General features: G+C 40.1%; 1 protein-coding gene across 1 annotated transcript in view; it reads left to right on the forward strand.

Annotated features, from left to right (window-relative positions):
- mtmr2 (myotubularin related protein 2) overlaps positions 1-21224 on the forward strand; it is a 68146-nt gene that overhangs the window by 32490 nt on the left and 14432 nt on the right. Inside the window, exons 5-10 of the mRNA XM_078221774.1 lie at positions 1097-1198; positions 5503-5586; positions 8028-8177; positions 9313-9501; positions 14707-14892; positions 15672-15878. Of these exons, the coding sequence (XP_078077900.1) occupies positions 1097-1198; positions 5503-5586; positions 8028-8177; positions 9313-9501; positions 14707-14892; positions 15672-15878 (918 nt within the window). The remainder of the gene's footprint in view (positions 1-1096; positions 1199-5502; positions 5587-8027; positions 8178-9312; positions 9502-14706; positions 14893-15671; positions 15879-21224) is intronic.

The following is a 21224-nucleotide window of genomic DNA, read 5'->3' on the forward strand; positions in this document are numbered from 1 at the left end:
TCTACTGTGTCTGGAATACTGAATTGCACAGGCTACTTTTCACCCACTTTCTTGAATTAGCAGGTGTATCTGTGAGGCAGTGTGATTTTATTGCTATGTGTCTATCAATTGTGCAGAAAGGCTGGATAGAGTTTTTCGGGGGGAAATATTCTGCTGCTGCAATTCTTGAAATTGCTGCAACAGCACCAGATATCTTGTTGTTCACTATGAATTTATAGCAGAAGGGGAATTGAACCCTGGGAACAGTGATCCAGAACTGGAAACCGAAGAGGGAACAGCTCCGCTCCTGCTATTATCATTCGTTTTTAACAAGAAATTAATTATAATTTTAAAATGCAGACAAATGCTTTGGCTAATCTCTGAATAATATTTCAAACTTCAGTTCTGTAAACTATCCATATTATTGGTTAATCTGATTTGAAATTCGAATTTTTAGTCTAGCCAATTTGTATTAATCCAATAAAAGTGTTGGTAGGGCTGTACAGCTTTGATTTCAATTACTAACTCATCCACTGTTTTTATAGTATGTTAAATAAGGCAATTTAAAAAAAAAGTGCTTGCCATGGCATTGTATGTCACATTGTGATTCAACGCAGTTACTCATAAGAAGATTTAGACTTACATATGTAATTTTTAACATGGTGGCTCTCCTGTTCTTGGTCCCATTATCTTGGAGAGCCAAATAAAAGACGAGATGCATTTTCTAAAGTAAGAAGAAATGCATGAGGAGCCACCTTGAGATATTTTCTGGATATACTTTTGATAGATTCAAGGGTGACATTGCAGGTAATGAGTTACTTAGAGAATGCTGTGTAATTTGGGGATAGTAACCATTAGAATTGTATCATAAATATGGCTTGAAGAAAGAGTACAATCTCACTCCATAGATATGAGTGTAAGTGTGAATACATGCTTCATATAATTGGCAAAATACCTGTATTTTTGCTAACAGTTTAAAAGTAAATACAATATAAGGGGAGAGTATAGCTTTAATTTTTATTGAGTAACAGGGAATAAATGTCCATTTTTTAAAGAATCTTTGGACTGTTTTAAAAATAGTTTTCCAAAATCCAATAACCTGTTATTGTATTTGCAGGACATTCGGATCATCAGATTTGCTCATAAACAAGAAGGACACACAAGACGATCTATCTTCGAGAACTTGATGAAATATGCATTTCCCATATCCAACAACTTGGTATTGTCTTGTATTTAACCTATGGTAGTCACTTAGCTTGCTTTAAAAAACATTGTACATGTGATCTACTGGAAAGGAGGTTTTGCTCTAAAATATTTCGACGTGTTCACCCATCTGGTTCATTAATGTCTGTTAGGGAAGGAAATCTGCCATCCTTACTTGCACTGGTCTATCTGTTACTCTAGGTCCACAGCAATGCGGTTGACTCTTAAATGCCTAGCCAGTCAATTGAAGGGCAATTAGGGATGGGCAATAAATGCTGACCCAGTCAGCGACATCCATGTCCAATAAATGAACTTTAAAAAGTAGCTAAGCATATCTCTAAATAAATTTGCTCTGTGGTGATTATTTGTGGTATTAAAATAACATTAAAAGTAGGACACAGGTGGAGAAGGTGGTGAAGAAGGCATATGGCATGCTTGCCTTTATAGGACGGGGCATAGAGTATAAAAGTTGGGGTCTGATGTTGCAGATGTATAGAACGTTGGTTCGGCCGCATTTGGAATACTGCGTCCAGTTCTGGTCGCCACACTACCAGAAGGACGTGGAGGCTTTGGAGAGAGTAGAGAGGAGGTTTACCAGGATGTTGCCTGGTATGGAGGGGCTTGGTTATGAGGAGAGATTGGGGAAACTGGGGTTGTTCTCCTTGGAAAGACGGAGGATGAGGGGAGACTTAATAGAGGTGTATAAAATTATGAAAGGCATAGATAGGGTGAACGGTGGGAAGCTTTTCCCCGGGTCGGTGGTGACGTTCACGAGGGGTCATAGGTTCAAGGTGAAGGGGGGGAGGTTTAACACAGATATCAGAAGGACATATTTTACACAGAGGGTCGTGGGGGCCTGGAATGTGTTGCCGGGCAAGGTGGTGGAGGCGGACACACTGGGAACGTTTAAGACTTATCTAGACAGCTATATGAACGGAGTGGGAATGGAGGGATACAAAAGAGTGGTCTAGTTTGGACCAGGGAGCGGCGCGGGCTAATTGTTCTTTGTTTCTCGTTTCAAGGCTTCATTCTATGATCATCTTGCTGGTGCCAGTACAGAGCGAGACTGCGGATAGTTGGGAACCTGTCTCGGGGGCAGGGAATTCAGATGGTGTTCGTAAAGCAGAAGTGGAAATGAATAGGGTTGGGAAGCATTTTCTGATCAGGGCCAGTGTGATCTCCTGGACTCGTTTCGATCGCCACAGGGGGTCGGAGAGGAATTTCCCAGATTTTTTTTTCCCCATATTGGCCCTGGGGTTTTCACTCTGGGTTTTCACCTCTCCCTGGAGATCACATGGTCTGGAATGGGGGGGTGGGGGTGAGTTAATAGGTTGTGATGAACAAAGCATCGTAGCTGTGAGGGACAGCTCGGTGGATAGGATATTAGGATGTAGATAGGCTGGAAAATTGGGCGGGGATCCTGGATTCAGGATTCAATCCTGGACCGGGGAGCGGCGCGGGCTTGGAGGGCCGAAGGGCCTGTTCCTGTGCTGTATTGTTCTTTGTTCTTTGTTTGTTGACATATATCAGTAGAGTTACAGATTTCATTGTGTCTTAAAATTTGTACTGACTAGTTCTATTGTTCCAGAATAGTAGCTACTAAGTGCAAAGCCCTTAGTATGTGACTTTAGCAGCACAAGTATGTTGCAGTTTGCATAGGCGAAAGTATATAACTAGTGATGTGTGTTATGAGTGAAGAATGATGATTCAAAACCCAATTTGGAAAGGTAATTCATGAAAGTTTGAGTTACTGTTTTTCCAGGAAAAATTTAAATCTGACTTAAACCAACTCCGTTACTCTTTGTATATAAATGACAACATTTAATATTCATTACCAATAAATAGAGTTAATGATGAAGACTGCCTACAAATCAAGACTAATGTAGCAATGTCACTCAAACCATAAAGATGGTAGAGTGAAGAAATTGAAAAATCCACAGTTGATGCTCTTCTGGAATTGGAAATTGGAGGCCAAATAAAGGAAGCTTTACTTGCTTAAAATGATGTGGAATGCTTGGAATTGAAAATAATACTTCAATATTGACCCTCCTTAAATTGATGAGCACAAATTCAACTCACAAAAGTAACATTGATTTAAGAGAAATGATCCACTTGTACAAATTAAGCTGAGTGTTTTTAATGTCAGACTGCACAAATTACACTTCGGCGAGTAAGATTTAATGCGGCTCCCACTATGTTAAACTAATATCTAAACCTACTGTTGTTAATACTTAGATCTCTCAGGTCTTAAGTCTGAGATTTAGTGCCGTTGGACTGGCTTTTAGATTAAAACAGTGCAATGAGAAATGACTTATTTTTGAAGTTGTATAAGCATTTTGGTTCCAATATCTTGCATTTTATTCCCTTTGTCAAAACGTCAGAGAAATCCTAGCCCACATGATGTCTAGTGATTTGAATCAGTCTCTCCAATTTAATGTGTAGGATGCTGGAATACCTTTTCACACCTCTGGTGATAATAGCCCAGATTTTGTGTTAAGAGTAACTGTGGAGCTGTCGGTGCTCAGCATTATGCAATAGATCGGACAGCAACTTCTGGCATTCGTACATACACAGTTAAACGTAGAATCTGGAAATTGCTGTCTGATTTGCCCTGCCACTTCAGAAGCTTCATTATACCACTGCCTGCCAAGAAGCTCAAGGCTGAATTTTCACTAAGGAGGCAGGTCTGTTTCTGACACACACACCTGTTTTTGGTGGAAAACTTGACTAAAGGTCAGATTTTCATGGTGGAGTGAGTCATTAATTGATAAGAAGGGTTTCCTTTCTAATTATTTTTATTTCTGTTCATGATTTAACAATGAATTAAATACTCCAGTTTATACTCACTGGTTTAGACTCTGCACGTCTTGTGAGGATTCTTCAATTTGGCTGAAGAGTCAGGCTTTTTCTTGTTCTGGTTGCAGTCAACACAGATCACTGTAGAGGATGATGTACACGATTAGACACCCAACGGCAACAAATTGCCACTGAAAGGCTTGCAAAAAGTCTGTGGCTTACTGTTAGCATAGTGAATGGAAGTGCCGTCCCTTCACCGCTAATTGCAAAATCCAGGCCAATATTTGTTTGCATTGAGTGCAAATTTCCCTTTACACCCTAGTCAATTTTGTCTAATCTACATTAAGAGCATCACAGCTGGTTTTGGGTTTAGAATGTTTCTGTGGTACATTTCCCTGATTGCAACTTATAATTAAACTGTAAGCATGATTCCAGAATTGAATAGAAAAGTACTCAGTGATGGCTTGCATGGGAAAAGTGTTGAAAAGTTAGGAAGAACATTTTAATTCTATTTTATATGGCTTTTTATTTAGTTTTTAAGTATATAATTTTGAAAATTAGGCATGTAGAGCCATTAATTCTGGTGACTAAAATGCTCATCCATGCTATCACAAGTTAATTTGTTTCCAACCCCATTCACCTTCAAAATCCTGCATTATTTTCTCATTTTTATCACCTATCCCATCTTAATCTGATTTCAACTATTATCAGTGATCTTGTTGGTCATCAAGGAACATTCGCAATAATAAGATCTAGAGCTATTTCACAATGCAAAATAACTGGGATGCACAGTGTTTTATTTGACATACGGGGAAAACATTTGGCAAAAATCTGTGGATAATTTCAACTTTGGGGGAATTTCATTAAATTCCCCCTCAAACCGAGAGGCTTCAGTTCACTTGCTGAACTAAGTTGATCATTGGTGTTTTTTGTCAGTGGGGAGAGAAAGCTATCATCCTGTTTCTTTTCTCTTGAGTCCCTTTCCTTCTATTTGTCTGTCACCAGGATTCTTAACTGAAGCACTAGATTGCCTTGGCTGTATATATCACTGCAGCCGCCAGTTAGCATCATTTGTTCCCTGGAGAGGACGTGAAACAAAATTTTTTCCAATAATTTACCGTGTTTGACATGGAACTGCTGCTGCAGTGAACCACTATTCAATAAAAGCTTGAATCATAGCAAACATAGTGATTTGCCTGGCAATTCTCTGATTTAAAAACAGAAAATGTTGGAAACACTCAGATCTGACAGCATCTGTGAAGAGAGAAACAGAGTTTCAGGTCTGTGACCTTTCATCTCTGATTTAACTGAATATTTGGTCTTCAAACATGAGCTACAGAGCAGCCTGTGTTCCACGAAGATTCTCCAGAGTTCATATTGCAGGACAGTAAAACATAAGCAGACAGTACAAAACTGTAGTAATTTGTAGGCAAATTTAATTTAATCAGTTTTCACATCATGGGCTGCCAAGTCGAATTGTGTTCAGTGTCACTTTTTACTGAGATTGTTAAAAATATTTTTCAGCCATTATTTGCCTATGACTACAGTGAAATATTTCCAGAGGATGGCTGGAAGGTTTATGACCCAGTTGCAGAGTATAAGAGAATGGTAAGTGCCTTGTTCTATTGAATTGCTTTCTTTACTCTTGTCACTTGCCAGTTGCTGAAGCTTTTATGACCTCTTTGAACCTAGGTCAAAACATGCATGTATGTTTGTGATGGGATCTATAATTCCAAAGGCAATTTTTCTTGGTCTCAGCTGTGGAACTGAGTCTATTTTGGTGAATGATGTTTTAGTCCATGTTACAATTACAGCAGTAACTTGTATTCATATAGTGTCTTTACGTAATGAAAGGTCCCAGGTGCTTCACAGGAGCATCATCAGGAAGGCAGTGATGTAGTGGTATTGTCACTGGACTAGTATTCCAGAGATCCAGGATAACACTCTTGCGACTCAGATTCGAATCCCACCGTTGCAAATGGTGAAATTTGAATTCAATAAAAAATTCAATAAAACATCAATAATGCCCTTTAGGGAAGGAAATCTGCCATCCTTACCTGGTCTGGTTTACCTGTGACTCCAGAACCACAGAAATATGGTTGACTCTTAAATACCAACTGAAATGGCCCAGCAAGCCAGTCAGTTCAAGGGCAATTAGGGATAGGCAATAAATGCTGGCCCAACCAGCAATGTCCACATCCCATGAAAGAATTTTTAAAAATGTTCAGGGGACCCAGTTTCAAATCCCACCACGGCAGATGGTGAAATTTGAATTTATATCATTCAGGGAAGGAAATCTGCTGTCATTACGTAGTCTGGTCTACATGTACGTCGAGATCCACAGCAATGTTGTTGACTCTTAAATGTCCCCTCAAGGGCAATTAGGAATGGGCAATAAATGTTGGCCTAGCAATGCCCACATCCTAAGAAAGCTTTTTTTAAAATTATAAAAATAAGTATGACACTAAGCCACAAAAGTGATGTTAGGTCAGATGACTAAAATCATGGTTGAAGAGGTAAGTTTTGAGGAGTGTTTTAAAGAAGGAAAACGAGTTAGAGCAGCAGAGAGGTGTAGGGAGAGATTTCTAGAGCTTGGGGCTGAGACAACTGAAGGCACAGCCTCCAATCAAAATTCAATTATGATTGGGAATGGACAAAAGTCCAGAATTGAAGGCACTGAGATATCTTGGAGGGCTGTGAGGTTGCGGGAGATTATAGAGATAGGGAAGGGCAAGACAACAGGAATTTTGAAATTACGACATTGCTTGATTGGGAGCCAACATGGGTAGCAATTGCTTTTGAGAGGGAAAGTGGACTTGCTGCAAGTTAGGACACAGCAGTAGAGTTTTGAATGATCTCAAGTTTACAGAATGTAGAATGTGGGAAACCAGCCAGGCGTGCAATGGAATAGTCAAGTCTAGATGTTTTAGTTATAAAATTGGGAAAATAGCCCTACTTGAGTTTGAGTTTTATTGTGGTTGCTGAAAACCATGAAATAAGAACATAACATAAGAAATAGGAGCAGGAGTAGGCCATCTAGCCCCTAATGTTAAAATGTAATTATAATTTACTGTAAATTTGAAGTTATTTCTGCCAGTTATGTTACAACTTAGTGTAACAGGCTAAAGGAAATTGTTACATATCTACAATCCTACATTTGATGAATATGGGGTCGATGGAGAGTAATGGGTAAATGGGAGCTGCAATGTACAAGACACTGCAGACGCGTCCAGTAACTCATGAAATAGAGAATCCTAAACATATTTCATACTCCCTGAACTGCCGCTATTCTGCCCGCTATGTTTTACTTGTGTGGCTCTGTGCCTGTCGCAAAGTCTATTTTTAGAAAGACAAGGTTAATGCTGATATTTAACAAAAGTAAAATACTAAAGAGTGCTGGAAATCTAAAATAGAAAACAAAAGTGCTGAAAGTACTCAGCAAGTCAGGCAGCGTCTGTAGGGGGAAAAAATAACTCATGTTCGTGTGACCAAATTTTAAAATTATTCTTAAAGTCTTACCTCTTTTTTTTACCGGTGGCACAGTGGTTAGCACGGCTGCCTCACAGCACCAGGGACCCAGGTTCAATTCTGGCCTCAGGTCACTGTCTGTGTGGAGTTTGCACATTCTCCCCGTGTCTGCGTGGGTTTCCTCCAGGCGCTCCCGTTTCCTCCTACAGTCCAAAAATGTGCAGGTTAGGTTGATTGGCCACATTAATTTGACCCTAGTATCAGGGGGATTAGCAGGGTAAATATGTGGGGTTACAGGAATAGGGCCTGGGTGGGCCATTCGGCCCATCAAAGTGCAGACTTGATGGGTCGAATGGCCTCCTTCTGCACTGTAGGGATTCTATGATTCAATCTTTTAGTCATCCCATCTTTGATTTGCTGATCTTTTTTTTATCATATGCCACTACAAACAACTTGGATTTTTTTTAGGTTAATGGAATTCTATAAATGGAACTTGACTAATGCCTAACTATGCAGTAATAATGCATTTTATATTGTCTTCACCGAAAAGGATTATCTTTAATTTCTGATTGTTATTTCAGGGTCTACCCAATGAAAGCTGGAAACTAAGTAAGATAAATGATAATTATGAACTTTGTGATACTTATCCTGCTATATTAGTGGTGCCAGTGAATGTTCCAGAAGATGACTTGAAGAAGGTAGCAACATTCAGATCCAGAAACCGTATACCAGTAAGTACAAACATTCTCCTGCTGAACATGTTTGATGATGGACAAGAATCCCTGGAATACGTTGTATAATTATGGGGAATAGCATCTTCCTTGTGCTTTAGTCCTTTGTTTTATGTAAGGACAGCTGTTTCCTTTGGTTTGTTTCATGTGTTTAAATTATGTGTATTATGTAACTATGATATTGATAGCCTGGTTGAATAGTACAACCCCTCTGAATCTGAGTGCTACGCAAGCAATTTCTTATAGTGAGTTCTAGATCAGTTAAGCCAAGAAGAGTAGCTGAACTAAGGTGAGAGTCTTCCACAGAAGGATGGAGGGAAGTAGCTTAATCTGCCTTTAACTAGCTGGTTAGGATCGCAAAATTAGAGCATCAAGTAGACTACTGATTCATTTTGATAATTGATATTTTCCTCAGCAAAAGCTGAGGAATTGGAAATATTAAAATAGTGAAGAAAGAAAATTATGTAACAAAACTCTATGTTATACCATATTTTTATTAACTGAGGCTGTGGATCGAAGCTGATGAGATTAGACTGTTAAACTTTTGACATTGAACGTGAAGTTGCCACAAGTTTGAGATTTTCCGATTCCCAGCAATTAATTTCTGCTTTCATCTTTGGGCTGTTGGTGGGACGTATCCCCATTCTTTTACAAATAATCTCAAATCAATCGGATGTACCTTCTGTGTATTCTAATTTTTTTTCTGTCCATTTACAGGGTTGGCACAAATCTATAGTTGAATAATGAGCTGAATGTTCTTTTGCAATAGCAGTTTGGAGTACAAGGCATACTCCATGGCCATGATACATTTTTTGCAATGAATTGAGTAATCAGATATCATGGTAATTCTCCCTATGAGAAAATGAGTTGATTGTGCTTCTCAGCAAATGCTATATTTCTAATATGCTGTGGAGTTTATGTTGTAAGTTCTGCTACTACTCTGAGAAATACTTTATTGTGAATGAAGGTGGTTGTGATAGGTGAGGCAATTGCTTTTGGAAATGTTCAAATTGAACCCCTTCCATAAAATTACTTTCTATAGATGGTCTGTCAGTAGTGACTGACTGCCACTTCAGCAATGAATAAATTCAGATTGGAATCTATAAGATCTATAATCACTTTATCTTCCCTCCAGGTAATATCATGGATACACCCAGAGAGCCAGGCAACAATCACTCGCTGCAGTCAACCGCTGGTTGGTATGAGTGGCAAGCGCAGCAAAGATGATGAAAAATATCTCCAAATTATTATGGATTCCAATGCACAATCTCATAAAATCCTAATCTTTGATGCAAGGCCTAGTGTTAATGCTGTGGCTAACAAGGTAATGTTTAAACTTTAATTTTCTTCTGAACAGGTCTTACTAATTGAGAATTGTTTGTATTTTTGCTTTTTTTTTTGGCTGAGGGTCATGGTCCAACTGCTGATCTACTCAAAGACCACTGGGTAAATACATTATAGATGTTGCCCAGTGTGATCCTTCACCATTGAATGTTTAACGCAAATCTTTTTAAGAGACCCTTTAATTATTTTCAATCCCTTTCAAATGGATATAATAGTTCTCATCTTCTGGGTGAATAATTTACTCTAAGGCTAGATTAGACCATTTTGGTTGGTTAGATAAATATTCAATAGTTTTTAAAGGAGACAAAGTTTAAAATGAGTTGAAAGAGTAAAAGGGAAATACAAAGAATCAAAAGCAAGATGAAACTAAGTGGGAGAATAAACTGATGACAAGGAACAAACATAAATCTTTAAACTCAAGGTGGCTTTTTTTTAAGTTAAGGCTATGAAATAAAAGAAGTTTTTTGAAAAAAGGGAAGTTTCAAAGGGTAAGGTGGGAAATAATACAAAGATTTATGTACCAAAGAAAATAGCTCAAAAGAAGAAAAATATTGTTAAAGTATGAAGAAAGGGAGAAAACTTTGGTAAGTCTTAATGTAGTAGTATGTCCCATGGATTTTTGGGAGGGTGAAAGGACATTGAAAATTAACACAGCAAACTTAGGAAAGATGACTGAGGGTAAGATCTAAGAAATATTTTGAGGAGAATTTTGAAGATGGGAAGAGTTGGAGCAAGGCAGAGTGTCTAGGAGTAAAATTCTTTTTTTTAAAAACCTGATAACTTAATTGCCTGGTGCTGAATGAAGTTTAAGGAGAGTGATTGCAAAGAAGGAAAGGAGCATAAGAATACAGAAGAGGTCATATGGCTCGAAGAATCAGCACAGCCTTGTAGATAGACCAGGACAAAAATTTTCAAATTAATGCACAAGGATAACAGAAGATCAGCATGGCTGTTTGTTGAGAAAACTTAGTTTTGGATAAGTTGGATTTTAAGCAGATTGGAATTCGGAAGCTTCAAGGAGGCCATTGAAAAATTCAGACCTAAAGGTGATGAAGAATTTCCGTGGCAGTGGGATGAGCTGGGGCTGGAAAGAAAATTGGTGTTGGTGTAGATGTGATGGTTAGGGTGTAGGCTTTGAAAATTAACTTGGGTAAAGCAGGATATTTCTGCACACCATCAGGTTCACCTGAGCAAGTAACCGTGTTAGAGTTAGAAGTGGGCTATGGAGTTATATTTTGGCTGGATATGGTATTGGTTTTACATATGTTAAACTAGACAACAATCTGTTTTATCAATGACTTAACTTCCAATCAGCCCAATACCAGCAAGGCTAGTGGGCTAAGTTTGGGTATTATCAGCATTCATATAGAAGCTGATCTTGTGCTTTCAGATACCATTTGAGAAGAAGCATTTAAACCATATTAGAGCTATTTCTATGGATGCTACATTGTGAAAACATCTTTTAGACAGCATAAATGATCAAAGATTATTGCTTAAAGTAAAAATGTTTTTTGAGTGGTACATAGTTTATTTCAATGGCTGTGTTCAGTTTCCTGAGGGATATGTGGTTATATTTTATTTTTTGTGTTCGAGATATTGCGATGCCCATGTACATTTGACGGCAGGGGGACCTATATTATATGTTGAAGTGGTGTCCCTTTAAGAACTAGATTTCTTGTAAAAAGCAACTTGCTTCCAGTTACTGATTGTAAACAAGAAGTTAATTATAGGGAGGACTAGATTCTGTGTGCAGTTCTGTTTTCGAGCAGTTTAGTTTTTGAACAAACTGGCTGCAGGGAAAAATTTTTTGGAGCAGAATACAATTGAAATTATGTGTACTGGCCAAAAGGATTTAAAAATACTTGATAACTGAAGGATTCTACAAACCGAGTTGGACTGAGGAAAGGCCTGATTTTACCAAATCTTCGTGCCCGTTTTCGGGCATGAAATCGTGGTAAAGTTGGGCGTCGGGCCTTTAACGCGATCTGCACCCGAATCCGAGCAGATCGCGGCTTTACCGACACCCGATTCCTGCGCCCAAATCGGGCGGCCCGACGATTTAAATGCATTTGCATGCATTTAAATCAACTTAATGAACCGCGCACCCAACTCTACCGCCAAATCCCACTTTACCGTATTCTGGCCCGATCTGCGTCTGCGCTGTAATCGACCTGCCAAATAGAAGTCCGAAGTTGCCGCTGCAGCCTCTGAAGAGCGGGGTCAGAGACTGCAACGACTCTCTGACCCAGGTCATCCTCTGGTCGGGGAGGGGGGTGGGAGGAGGAGAGGGGGTGTGACGTCTCATCTCCTGGGGGTGAGAGGAAAGGGGGTGTGATGTCTCATCCTCTGGGGGGTGGGGGGGGGGGTGTGTGTGACTGATCATCCCCTGGGGGAGGGGGGTGGGAAGAGAGGGGGTGTGACCAATCATCCCCTGGGGGGGGGGGGGGGGGGTGAGACTGATCATCCCCTAGGGTGGGGGGGGGAGGAGAGGGGGTGTGACTGATCATCCTTTGGTCGGGGGGGCTCCGCTGCATGTCTGCGGCTGATCCCTCCTCCCGGAGTGGACGTGCGGCCGTGCCATCCCACAAAACCTTCAGGATGAAGCGATTCCTCGCTAAGAAGATGAAGCAGAACCGGCCGATTCCACAGTGCATCCGCATGAAAACCGGCTACAAGATCAGTACAAGTCCAAGAGGAGACACTGGAGGAGGACCAAGCTGGGCCTGTAAAGGGGTACACCATCACTGGTACACTACCAGCCACAGCCATCTCTCCCGCTCTCTTGCCCCTGCAGGGAAGAGTACACTGGTAGTGTACCAGTGATGGTGTATCCCTTTACAGGCCCAGCTTGGTCCTTCTCCAATGTCTGTGTCTTCTCCGCTGTGGAATCGGCCGGTTCTGCTTCATCTTCTTAGTGACGAATTGCTTCATCCTGAAGGTTTTGTGGGATGGCATGGCCGCACATCCACTCCGGCAGGAGGGATCAGCCGCAGACTGGCAGCTGACCACCCCCCCCACCCCCCCACCCCCCAAACCGAGCAGAGGATTACTGTCAAAGAGCTGCTCTCTCCACTTTCTGCTTTTTCTTTCTTTCACGCCCGGGCACGCTCTGTCAAAATTTTGCGAACTGCGCATGCGCAGGTCAGAGCTCCAATCGGTCCGCCAGCGCAAAGCCGCGCCCGCAGCGCGGATCAGGCCCAAGCCGGCAAAACGCGTATGGGCGCGCTGGAAAGGGGATTCCAGGTGCGGATCTATTTGACACCCGGATTTGGCACATAGACTCATAATGGTAAAATTCCCCCCAGAGCGAGAGAGTTCCTAGATGCAAGACCCCAGAGTTCAAAAACATTAAAACCAGGAGAGTTCTGACCCACCAGTGATGCCTGTGTTACTGGGACTTTACAACCATGTGATGGTTGGAGGAGATTCAAAGGGACAGGTTTCCTTAAGTAAGCAGAAATCTTAACTCTTATGAATCTTTGAAATAATTGGTTAATCTACCACTTCCTGATAAGTATATGACTTGAGTTTTTTGGGGGGATGTCAGTCAAATTGGTGTAAGAAGAAATTTGAGTTAAGATGTTCGCTTTAGAGCAACAATGTTCATTATACTTTTAATATCTTTAACAGAACTGGCTGGTTGTTTAAGTTGGATATAATTAGTAATGTTCAAGTTCTTTGAATTTTCTGTAAAATTAGCTAGCTTTAAACAGTGAAGTTTGTGGCTTCAATCTTTTAGTTCACTTTGCTTGAAAACTGGTTCATGGGTTCAATTCTCATACCTGCTGAGGTTATTCATGAAGGCCTGCTTTCTCAACCTTGCCCCAGCAAATTATGCTGCTGAATGCTGCAGTGTCTGCATGTTTTTCACTTTTTTAAAGCTTGGGCAGCGTGGTGGCACGGTGGTTAGCACTTCTGCCTCTCAACGCCAGGGTTCGATTCTCGATTTTGGTGACCATCTGTGCGGAGTCTGCACATTCTCCCTGTGTCTGTGTGGGTTTCCTCCGGGTGCTCCGGTTTCCTCCCACCGTCTGAAAGACGTGCGGATTAGGTGCATTGGCCGTGTTAAATTCTCCCTCAGTGTCCCCGAACAGGCGCCGGAGTGTGGTGACTAGAGGATTTTCACAGTTACTTCATTGCAGTGTTAATGTAAGCCTACTTGTGACACTAATAAATAAACTAAACAAGTACTTTTTTGAGCCCTCAGTACAAAATAAAGATTGAGAGCAAGGGGCCTTTAATTAGCCTCCTTTTGGCTAGACGGCTTCTAATTGGCCATCCAATGCTTGATTTGACAAGTTGAGAGATGGGGGAGGGGAGGAGGTTGGAAGTAGCAGACCTCTCAGTTTCCCCACCCTTTTGAAAAACCTAATGATCTTTATCTTTTGACACTGATGGATATGGCCTCATGGGATTTTAAATGTAACCAATGTCATTGTTACTACACTCACCTGATGAAGGGGCAGCACTCCGAAAGCTCGTGCTACCAAATAAACCTGTTGGATTTTAACCTGGTGTTGTGAGACTTCTTACCGTGCCTACCCCAGTCCGAGGCTGGCATCTCCACATCATGGCTACTCTCCTCAGAGCAACAGCATCATTTGTGGCACTCGATTCTTGTGAGGACTGTAGGAACAGTTCACAAGGGTTCCAGTTGTCCTTCAAACTGTATAAGGTGTTCCCTGGCATTTTGTTTTTTTTATGACGTAGTTAATGTTAGAGGGTGGCATCTGCATCATCATGAGAATGGTGGCACGGTGGCACAGTGGTTAGCACTACTGCCTTACAGTGCGGGTTCAATTCTCGCCTCGGGTCACACTGTCTGTGGAGTTTGCACATTCTCCCCATGTCTGCTTGGGTTTCTTCTGGGTACTCCAGTTTCCTCCCGCAATCTAAAGATGCGCTGGTCGGGTTGATTGGCCATGCTAAATTCTCTCTTAGTGTCATGGAGATTAGCACGGTAAATACATGGAGTAATGGTGATCGGGCCAGGACGGGATTGTTGTCAGTGCAGGCTTGATGCGCCAAATGGCCTCCTTGTGCACTGTGTGGATTCTATGGTTCTTGCCTGTGAAGCTTGAGATGCCTGTGCATTCATGTTAAGCTCCCGTCGTCACGTGAAATTTCAAAACACTGTAATTTATAAATGAGATTGATTTGCTTTAATGTATTTTGGTTTGCTCAGGCAAAGGGAGGTGGTTATGAAAGCGAAGATGCGTATCAGAATGCAGAGTTGGTCTTTCTTGATATCCACAATATCCATGTAATGAGGGAATCCTTACGAAAATTGAAAGAGATAGTTTATCCTGACATAGAAGAATCTCATTGGTTGTCGAACTTAGAATCAACACATTGGCTGGAACACATAAAAGTAAGTTGAGTTCTTCGCTGAGCTTGTGCATTATCAGTTCAACTGAACTAGTGACCAGGGTGGGAGATGCCATTGAGGGTTACCATACAGAGCTTCTAACCATCTTGAGCTGGAGAAAGTTCTGGCTCACCCACTTTGAGCTTTATCCACTCAAATGTGCCATCTTCAGGTGACACAAAGATGTTTTCAACAACAGTGTAAGAGCTTATTTGTTTTTAAAAGAAAGTGTGCATTTAGGCAATATTTTGTCATGTATACACAGCAATGTTATTTTATCTTTGTCAGTTTTATTTAGTACCTTAAGTTAACACTTATACAGTATCAACATAACTTGGTCACAATATATTAACCACCTTCATTACATTTGCTATTCACAAATTATTGCAATCAAGAGTACTAAAGCTAAGTGCCATAAATTGATCAAAAGTAGTCTTATTTTGTGCATTGACACTTTGTAAAAAGCAAATTGCTCAGTTGTATAATGAAGGATGTACCCATGAAATTTCTCTAAAAGCTTTCAGAAGGAACTCCATTGGCATAATGTCAAATTGTATCATCAGTATGGAAGAGAACTCCACTATTGGTTCTTTCAAAAGATTTCCTTATTAAGTAGAATGGAATGCTTTGAGATACAACTTTTAGCTTATAAGTTGAATTAGATTTATTATTACATGATCTCTAATTCAAAACTTCTAAGTAATTTTTGTGACTATTAAATTACTCGAGTAACTTACTGGATTTACACTTGTTCCATAAACTATCATACTTGTGTTCTATAGCTAATTCTTGCTGGTGCTTTGAGGATTGCTGACAAAATTGAATCTGGAAAGACATCAGTTGTGGTGCACTGCAGTGATGGTTGGGATCGAACAGCACAGTTGACATCTCTTGCGATGCTTATGTTGGACAGCTATTTTCGTACAATTAGGGGCTTTGAAGTACTTATTGAAAAGGAATGGCTTAGCTTTGGCCATAGATTTCAACTTGTAAGTATGTATGCATTCTACATTAGCTCAAAGCAGCATTAATTCTAGCTCCACTAGAAATACGAGAAGGAAATGCATAATATTATCCGCTTATTCTGTTACAGATCCATGGCACTGTTTAGATGAGGAACAGGTGTCTGGTGTCCAGGCCAATAGTTATCCTTCAATAAGTATCATTAAAATAGACTGGTCATTATCGCCTCGCTGTTTGTGGGATCTTGATGTTTCCAAATTGGCTGTCTCATTTCCTATATTACAGCAGTGACTGCGGTTTAAATATTCTTCACTATGAAGCTATTTGGGATGTCCTGAAGAATTATTTATAAATCAATATATAGAATCATAGAATCCCTACAGTGTAGAAGGAGGCCATTCGGCCCATCAAGCTTGCACCGATGACAATTCCACCCAGTGGCATTATCCCCGTAACCCCATGTATTTACCCTGCAAATCCCCCTGCACTAAGGGGCACTTTAACATGGCCAATCAATCTAACCTGCACATCTTTGGACTAAGGGAGGAAACCAGAGCACCTGTATGACTCCCATGCAGACACCGGGAGTACTTGCAAACTCCACACGGACAGTCACCCATGGCCGGAATTGAACCTGAGTCCCTGTCACCGAGAGGCAGCAGTGCTAACCTCTGTGCCACCGTGCTGCCCCTCACTGTGCCACTATGCCAGCCATTTAGAAGATTTTAAATGATGTTCTCAAGTATGTAAAGTTGATAACTGCGTTTTAATTTTTGTTTCACTTGCTCTTGATAACATTGGTGGAAATCTGAACTTTTGGTCCTGGACTTATTTCAAAGTATACAATCAATCTCACTTAAAAAAAACTTGCAGCAAATATAGTGCAATATGAATTCTGACCAAAAAGCCTAATTGCGAGATACGTCTTTGCAGAAACTTCTGGCCCAAAGTTTCAGTTGCAATAAACTTGCCTAAACATCATCACAAGAACATTTTGCTTTGTACACTGTGGAAGAAGCAAGAAGATGCCATCTTAACTGAGGTTGATTGTAGATAGTGACATAAGTCCAGGACCAAAAGTTCAGATTCCCAAAAATGTTATCAAATGCAAGATAGCAAAAGACTTTTGAAACACATCCAGTTATCGACTGTACATAAATTGAGAGCATTATTTAAAATAACAAGAATTGCTCTCAATGGCTGCCATGTATATATTCATTTTTAAAAATTGTACTTGTATAGTACCTTTCACCTTGGGAGATCCCAAACTGCTTCATAGTCAGTGGAGAGTATTTGAATTGCAATTATTGCTGTAATATAGGAAATGAGACAGACAATTTGTATACATCAAGATCCCACAAACAGCGAGGTGATAATGACCAGTCAGTTTCAGTGATGCTGATTGAGGGATAATTATTGGCCTGGGTACCAGGACCCCTGTTTCTCTTTAAAACAATGTCATGGATCCTTAACAGGAATGAATAATGGAAGAGCAGTGTTAAAGTTGCATCTGGAACCTCATGAACATCTGACCTCAATGATCTGGATCTATATCCTTAAGCAATGAAAAAAAGGTTGGAGAAAGAAAAAGTGAATGATGGAGGGTAAAAAAATGGGGTGAATTAAAATCAAATAAACTACCAGAAGAGAAATAGATACCATTTTAACTGAGGTCAGTTGTATGCTTTGTGATTAGTGCAGGACCAAAACAAAAGTTCAGATTCCCATCAATGTTATCAAGTACAAGCTGAGAAAACACATTTAAAACACATACAATTAACAAGTTCTGAGACATTGCTCATTTCTGAATGTTTTTATGAATTAATATTGATGGGCATTAATGTGTATTTTTTACCCAATTCCTGGTCCTCTATTTTCAATAAAGGCACAGAGCCTCATGCATTCAGTTGCCTACTTTTAAGTGTCACAAAAAGTTAGAAATTTTGGTCCTCTTCTTAATTTATACTGATGCTAGTTTATCTTGCATGAGTACAATTGCTTGATGTTGAAACCAAATGAATACCAGAAAAACCATTAAGTTGCAACTAAAACTAGAAGGGAGTGTTTTATCATGAAAGTGCTGCCCTTAGAATAAAGGCTGTTAAACCAGGCTAACAAGGCTTGGAGGCAAATAAGTTTATAACTAGGATCACAGAACGTGTCCCATTTTCTACACTTCATATAAAATGTTGTCCAATAGTTTTGAAAATCGTTTCTCTACTTTTTCATATGTGTATTGTGAGCTTGAGCCAGGTAGCTTTGTCCATTTCAGGCTTTAAAAAAACCCCTCCTATCATAAAGTTCATATTTAGTGAGTACACAAGACAAATGGCATAAGTTTTTGGTCCACCTCACTTGTGGAAATCAATATCAGAATAAAAATTGTGCGATTGCTTACCACACAGCTATAAATAAGCAGTGAATATTCTTACTGACAATTTAGGACTGAAGTGCTTCAATGCGTTTGTGGTATATTTCAAAATACAAGTGTTCACTTTACTGTATCAATTAACGTAACTTTAAACATTTTGTTTCAAATTGCAACTTTTAAGAAATATTCCTAGCTTCATGCATATGGTGGTCTAACAGAAAATAAATAGTTTTACATTCATTCTAAGTCATCCGTTCTTGCAAACTATCTTTGGAGTATCTATAAGTGGCTTAATTAAGATTTTATGTCTATGTTCTATTTTCTTTGTTTTTGTTATAGAGCTGGGTGGGACTGTATTCGTCTGCTTCCATTCCTGTCTATCCAGTTTTAATCAGTGAATATCTGGAATTGCTTCTCTTCCTACTTCTGCACTAAAATTTCAGGTGTTCCTCAAGGATCTATTCTTGGACCCCTTCTATATATCGTTTGCATGTTGCCCCTTGGCGACACTCTGAAAACATAGCGTGAGTTTCCATATATATGCTGAAGACGCCCAGTTCTACTTTGCCACCTCTCTTGATTCCTCTATTATATATAGGTTATCACACTGCTTGTCTGACCTCTAGAAATAAGATGAGCAGAAATTTCCTCCAACTAAATATTGGGAAAACCAAAGCCATTATCTTCGGTCCCCACAACAAACTGAGGTCCCTGACCACTGACTACATTGTACTGCCTGATAACTGCCTATGGCTGAATCAGACTATTTGCAGCCATGGTTTCATACTTGATGCCAAGAAGAGTTTCCAACCACATATGCATGGCATCACTAAGATTGTAAGAGTTTTAACAACACCAGGTTAATGTCCAACAGGTTTATTTGGTAGCAAATACCATTAGCTTTCGGAGCGCTGCTCCTTCGTCAGATGGAGTGGAAATGTGCTCTCAAACAGGGCACAGAGACACAAAATCAAGTTACAGAATTCAGAATTTTGTGTCTCTGTGCCCTGTTTGAGAGCACATTTCCACTCCATCTGACGAAGGAGCAGCGCTCTGAAAGCTAATGGTATTTGCTACCAAATAAACCTGTTGGACTTTAACCTGGTGTTGTTAAAACTCTTACTGTGTTCACCCCAGTCCAACGCCGGCATCTCCACATCATGATCACTAAGATTGCCATTGTTGCTGTTGAACCTCTCATCATTGCCATTGCGAACTATGGACTTGACTTTTCCAATACATTCCTAGCTGGTCTCCTATATTCTTCCCTTAGTAAACTTGAGGTCCTCCAAACTCTGCTGCCTGTGCCCTTGTTTGCATCAAGTTACCCTGTGCTTGCTAACCTACACAAGCTCTGGTTAACAAAGTTTTGATTTTGACTAATCTGGGAGCTTGGGGAGCCTATAGTTCCCACTACGTTCACCATGGCAATGTCTTGGCCAATCAGCACCCTTTTCTTCTTTTCGTATGAATTGTTGTTGCGTTTTGAAATTTGTATTCTTGCATTTGGTCCTAATGAGTGCAAGATGAAAAGCTTTGATTTTAAAATTCTCATTCTTGTTTACAAATCCTTCCATGGCGCCTCTCTCTCTCTCTCACACACACACACACACACACACACACACACACACACACCCCGCCCCCAGATCTCTGGAATCTCTTCCAGCCCTCCGAGATACCTGTGTGCCTCCATTTCCAGCCACTTGGGCATCCCCAACTTCAATAACTTCATCAAAAGCCATAAGTATTGGAATTCCCTTCCTAAACCCCACTGGCCTTTCTTTTCTCTTTTATAATACTCCTTAAAACCTGCCTCTTTGACAAAGCATTTGGTCAGTGCCTTGATATTTCCTATAATAATTTGCTGTCAAATTTTGTTTGATGCTCATCTGAGGAACCTTTGGATGTTTTCTGATGTTAAAAGTGCTCTTTACACATTTGTTTCCCCATTAAGTCATTTGGCTCTCTCTTAAATAAATGTCATGTTGAGCCCTAACCACCTTCCCTGCAACTGTTCTAACTGTTAAATATTTTCTCCATTAAGAAATACTCCCTGGTATTTGATTTATTCTCATGACTTGGATCAGTGTCCTCATGTTTTCTTGTTGGAAATAGTGCCCTAGATTTAACTCACCATAGATGGCAACATACAAGTCAACTTTTGAAGTCTCAAAATTCCTCCAAAAACAGGGGTCGACTTATTGGCCGAGTGTAAAGTGGATGCTTGGCGTGGGTTTGTGTGGTCGCAATTTTGAAATGGCATTTCAAAAAGCCAACTGATGCTAAGAGTGGGTGTGCCTTAAACTCCTGCACATCTTCAAACACTGACTGTATTGCCTGCTTGGTCCCTGGTGACTAGTTATAAAGTCCAGTAAGTAAAACGTGCATTTGTGGGATGAAGAATTGAGGCTGACTACTAATGTGAGTTGAGGCTGACGTGCATCAAGAATATTATTGCAAATATCAATTTCATATTTTATATGTGTTAGAATATAACTATTAGCTTTATGAGTTAAAGTTTAACTGTGAAAATAGGACTATCTAGTTGAGAAGCTGGTAAAAGAAACTCTGAAGTAAGTGCAATTTGAGCAAGTTTATAGCAAAAGTCTCTATAAACTATGGTGTTAATAGTGCTTACTTTGTTTAATTTCTCTTTATATGCGTAAAGTTTGTTTTTGTGGAAGAAAAACTGAATCTTGTGGCATAGTTCTGTTGGTTAATCGCTGTGATCTGATTTCTTCTTTACACATTAGCAATCCCTAATATTACCATAACAATATGCAAAAACATGATTTAGAATCATAGAACCCCTACAGTGCAGAAAGAGGCCATTCAGCCCATTGAGCCTGCAACAACGACCATCCCACCCAGCCCCTATCCCCATAACCCCACGTATTTACCCTGCTAATCCCCCTAACCCCATCTTGGGACACTAAAGGGCAATTTTGCATGGCCAATCAACCTAACCCACACATCTTTGGACTGTGGGAAGAAACCGGAG

Source organism: Mustelus asterias, chromosome 10, assembly GCF_964213995.1.
Source record: "Mustelus asterias chromosome 10, sMusAst1.hap1.1, whole genome shotgun sequence".
Classification (NCBI taxonomy): Eukaryota; Metazoa; Chordata; class Chondrichthyes; order Carcharhiniformes; family Triakidae; genus Mustelus; species Mustelus asterias.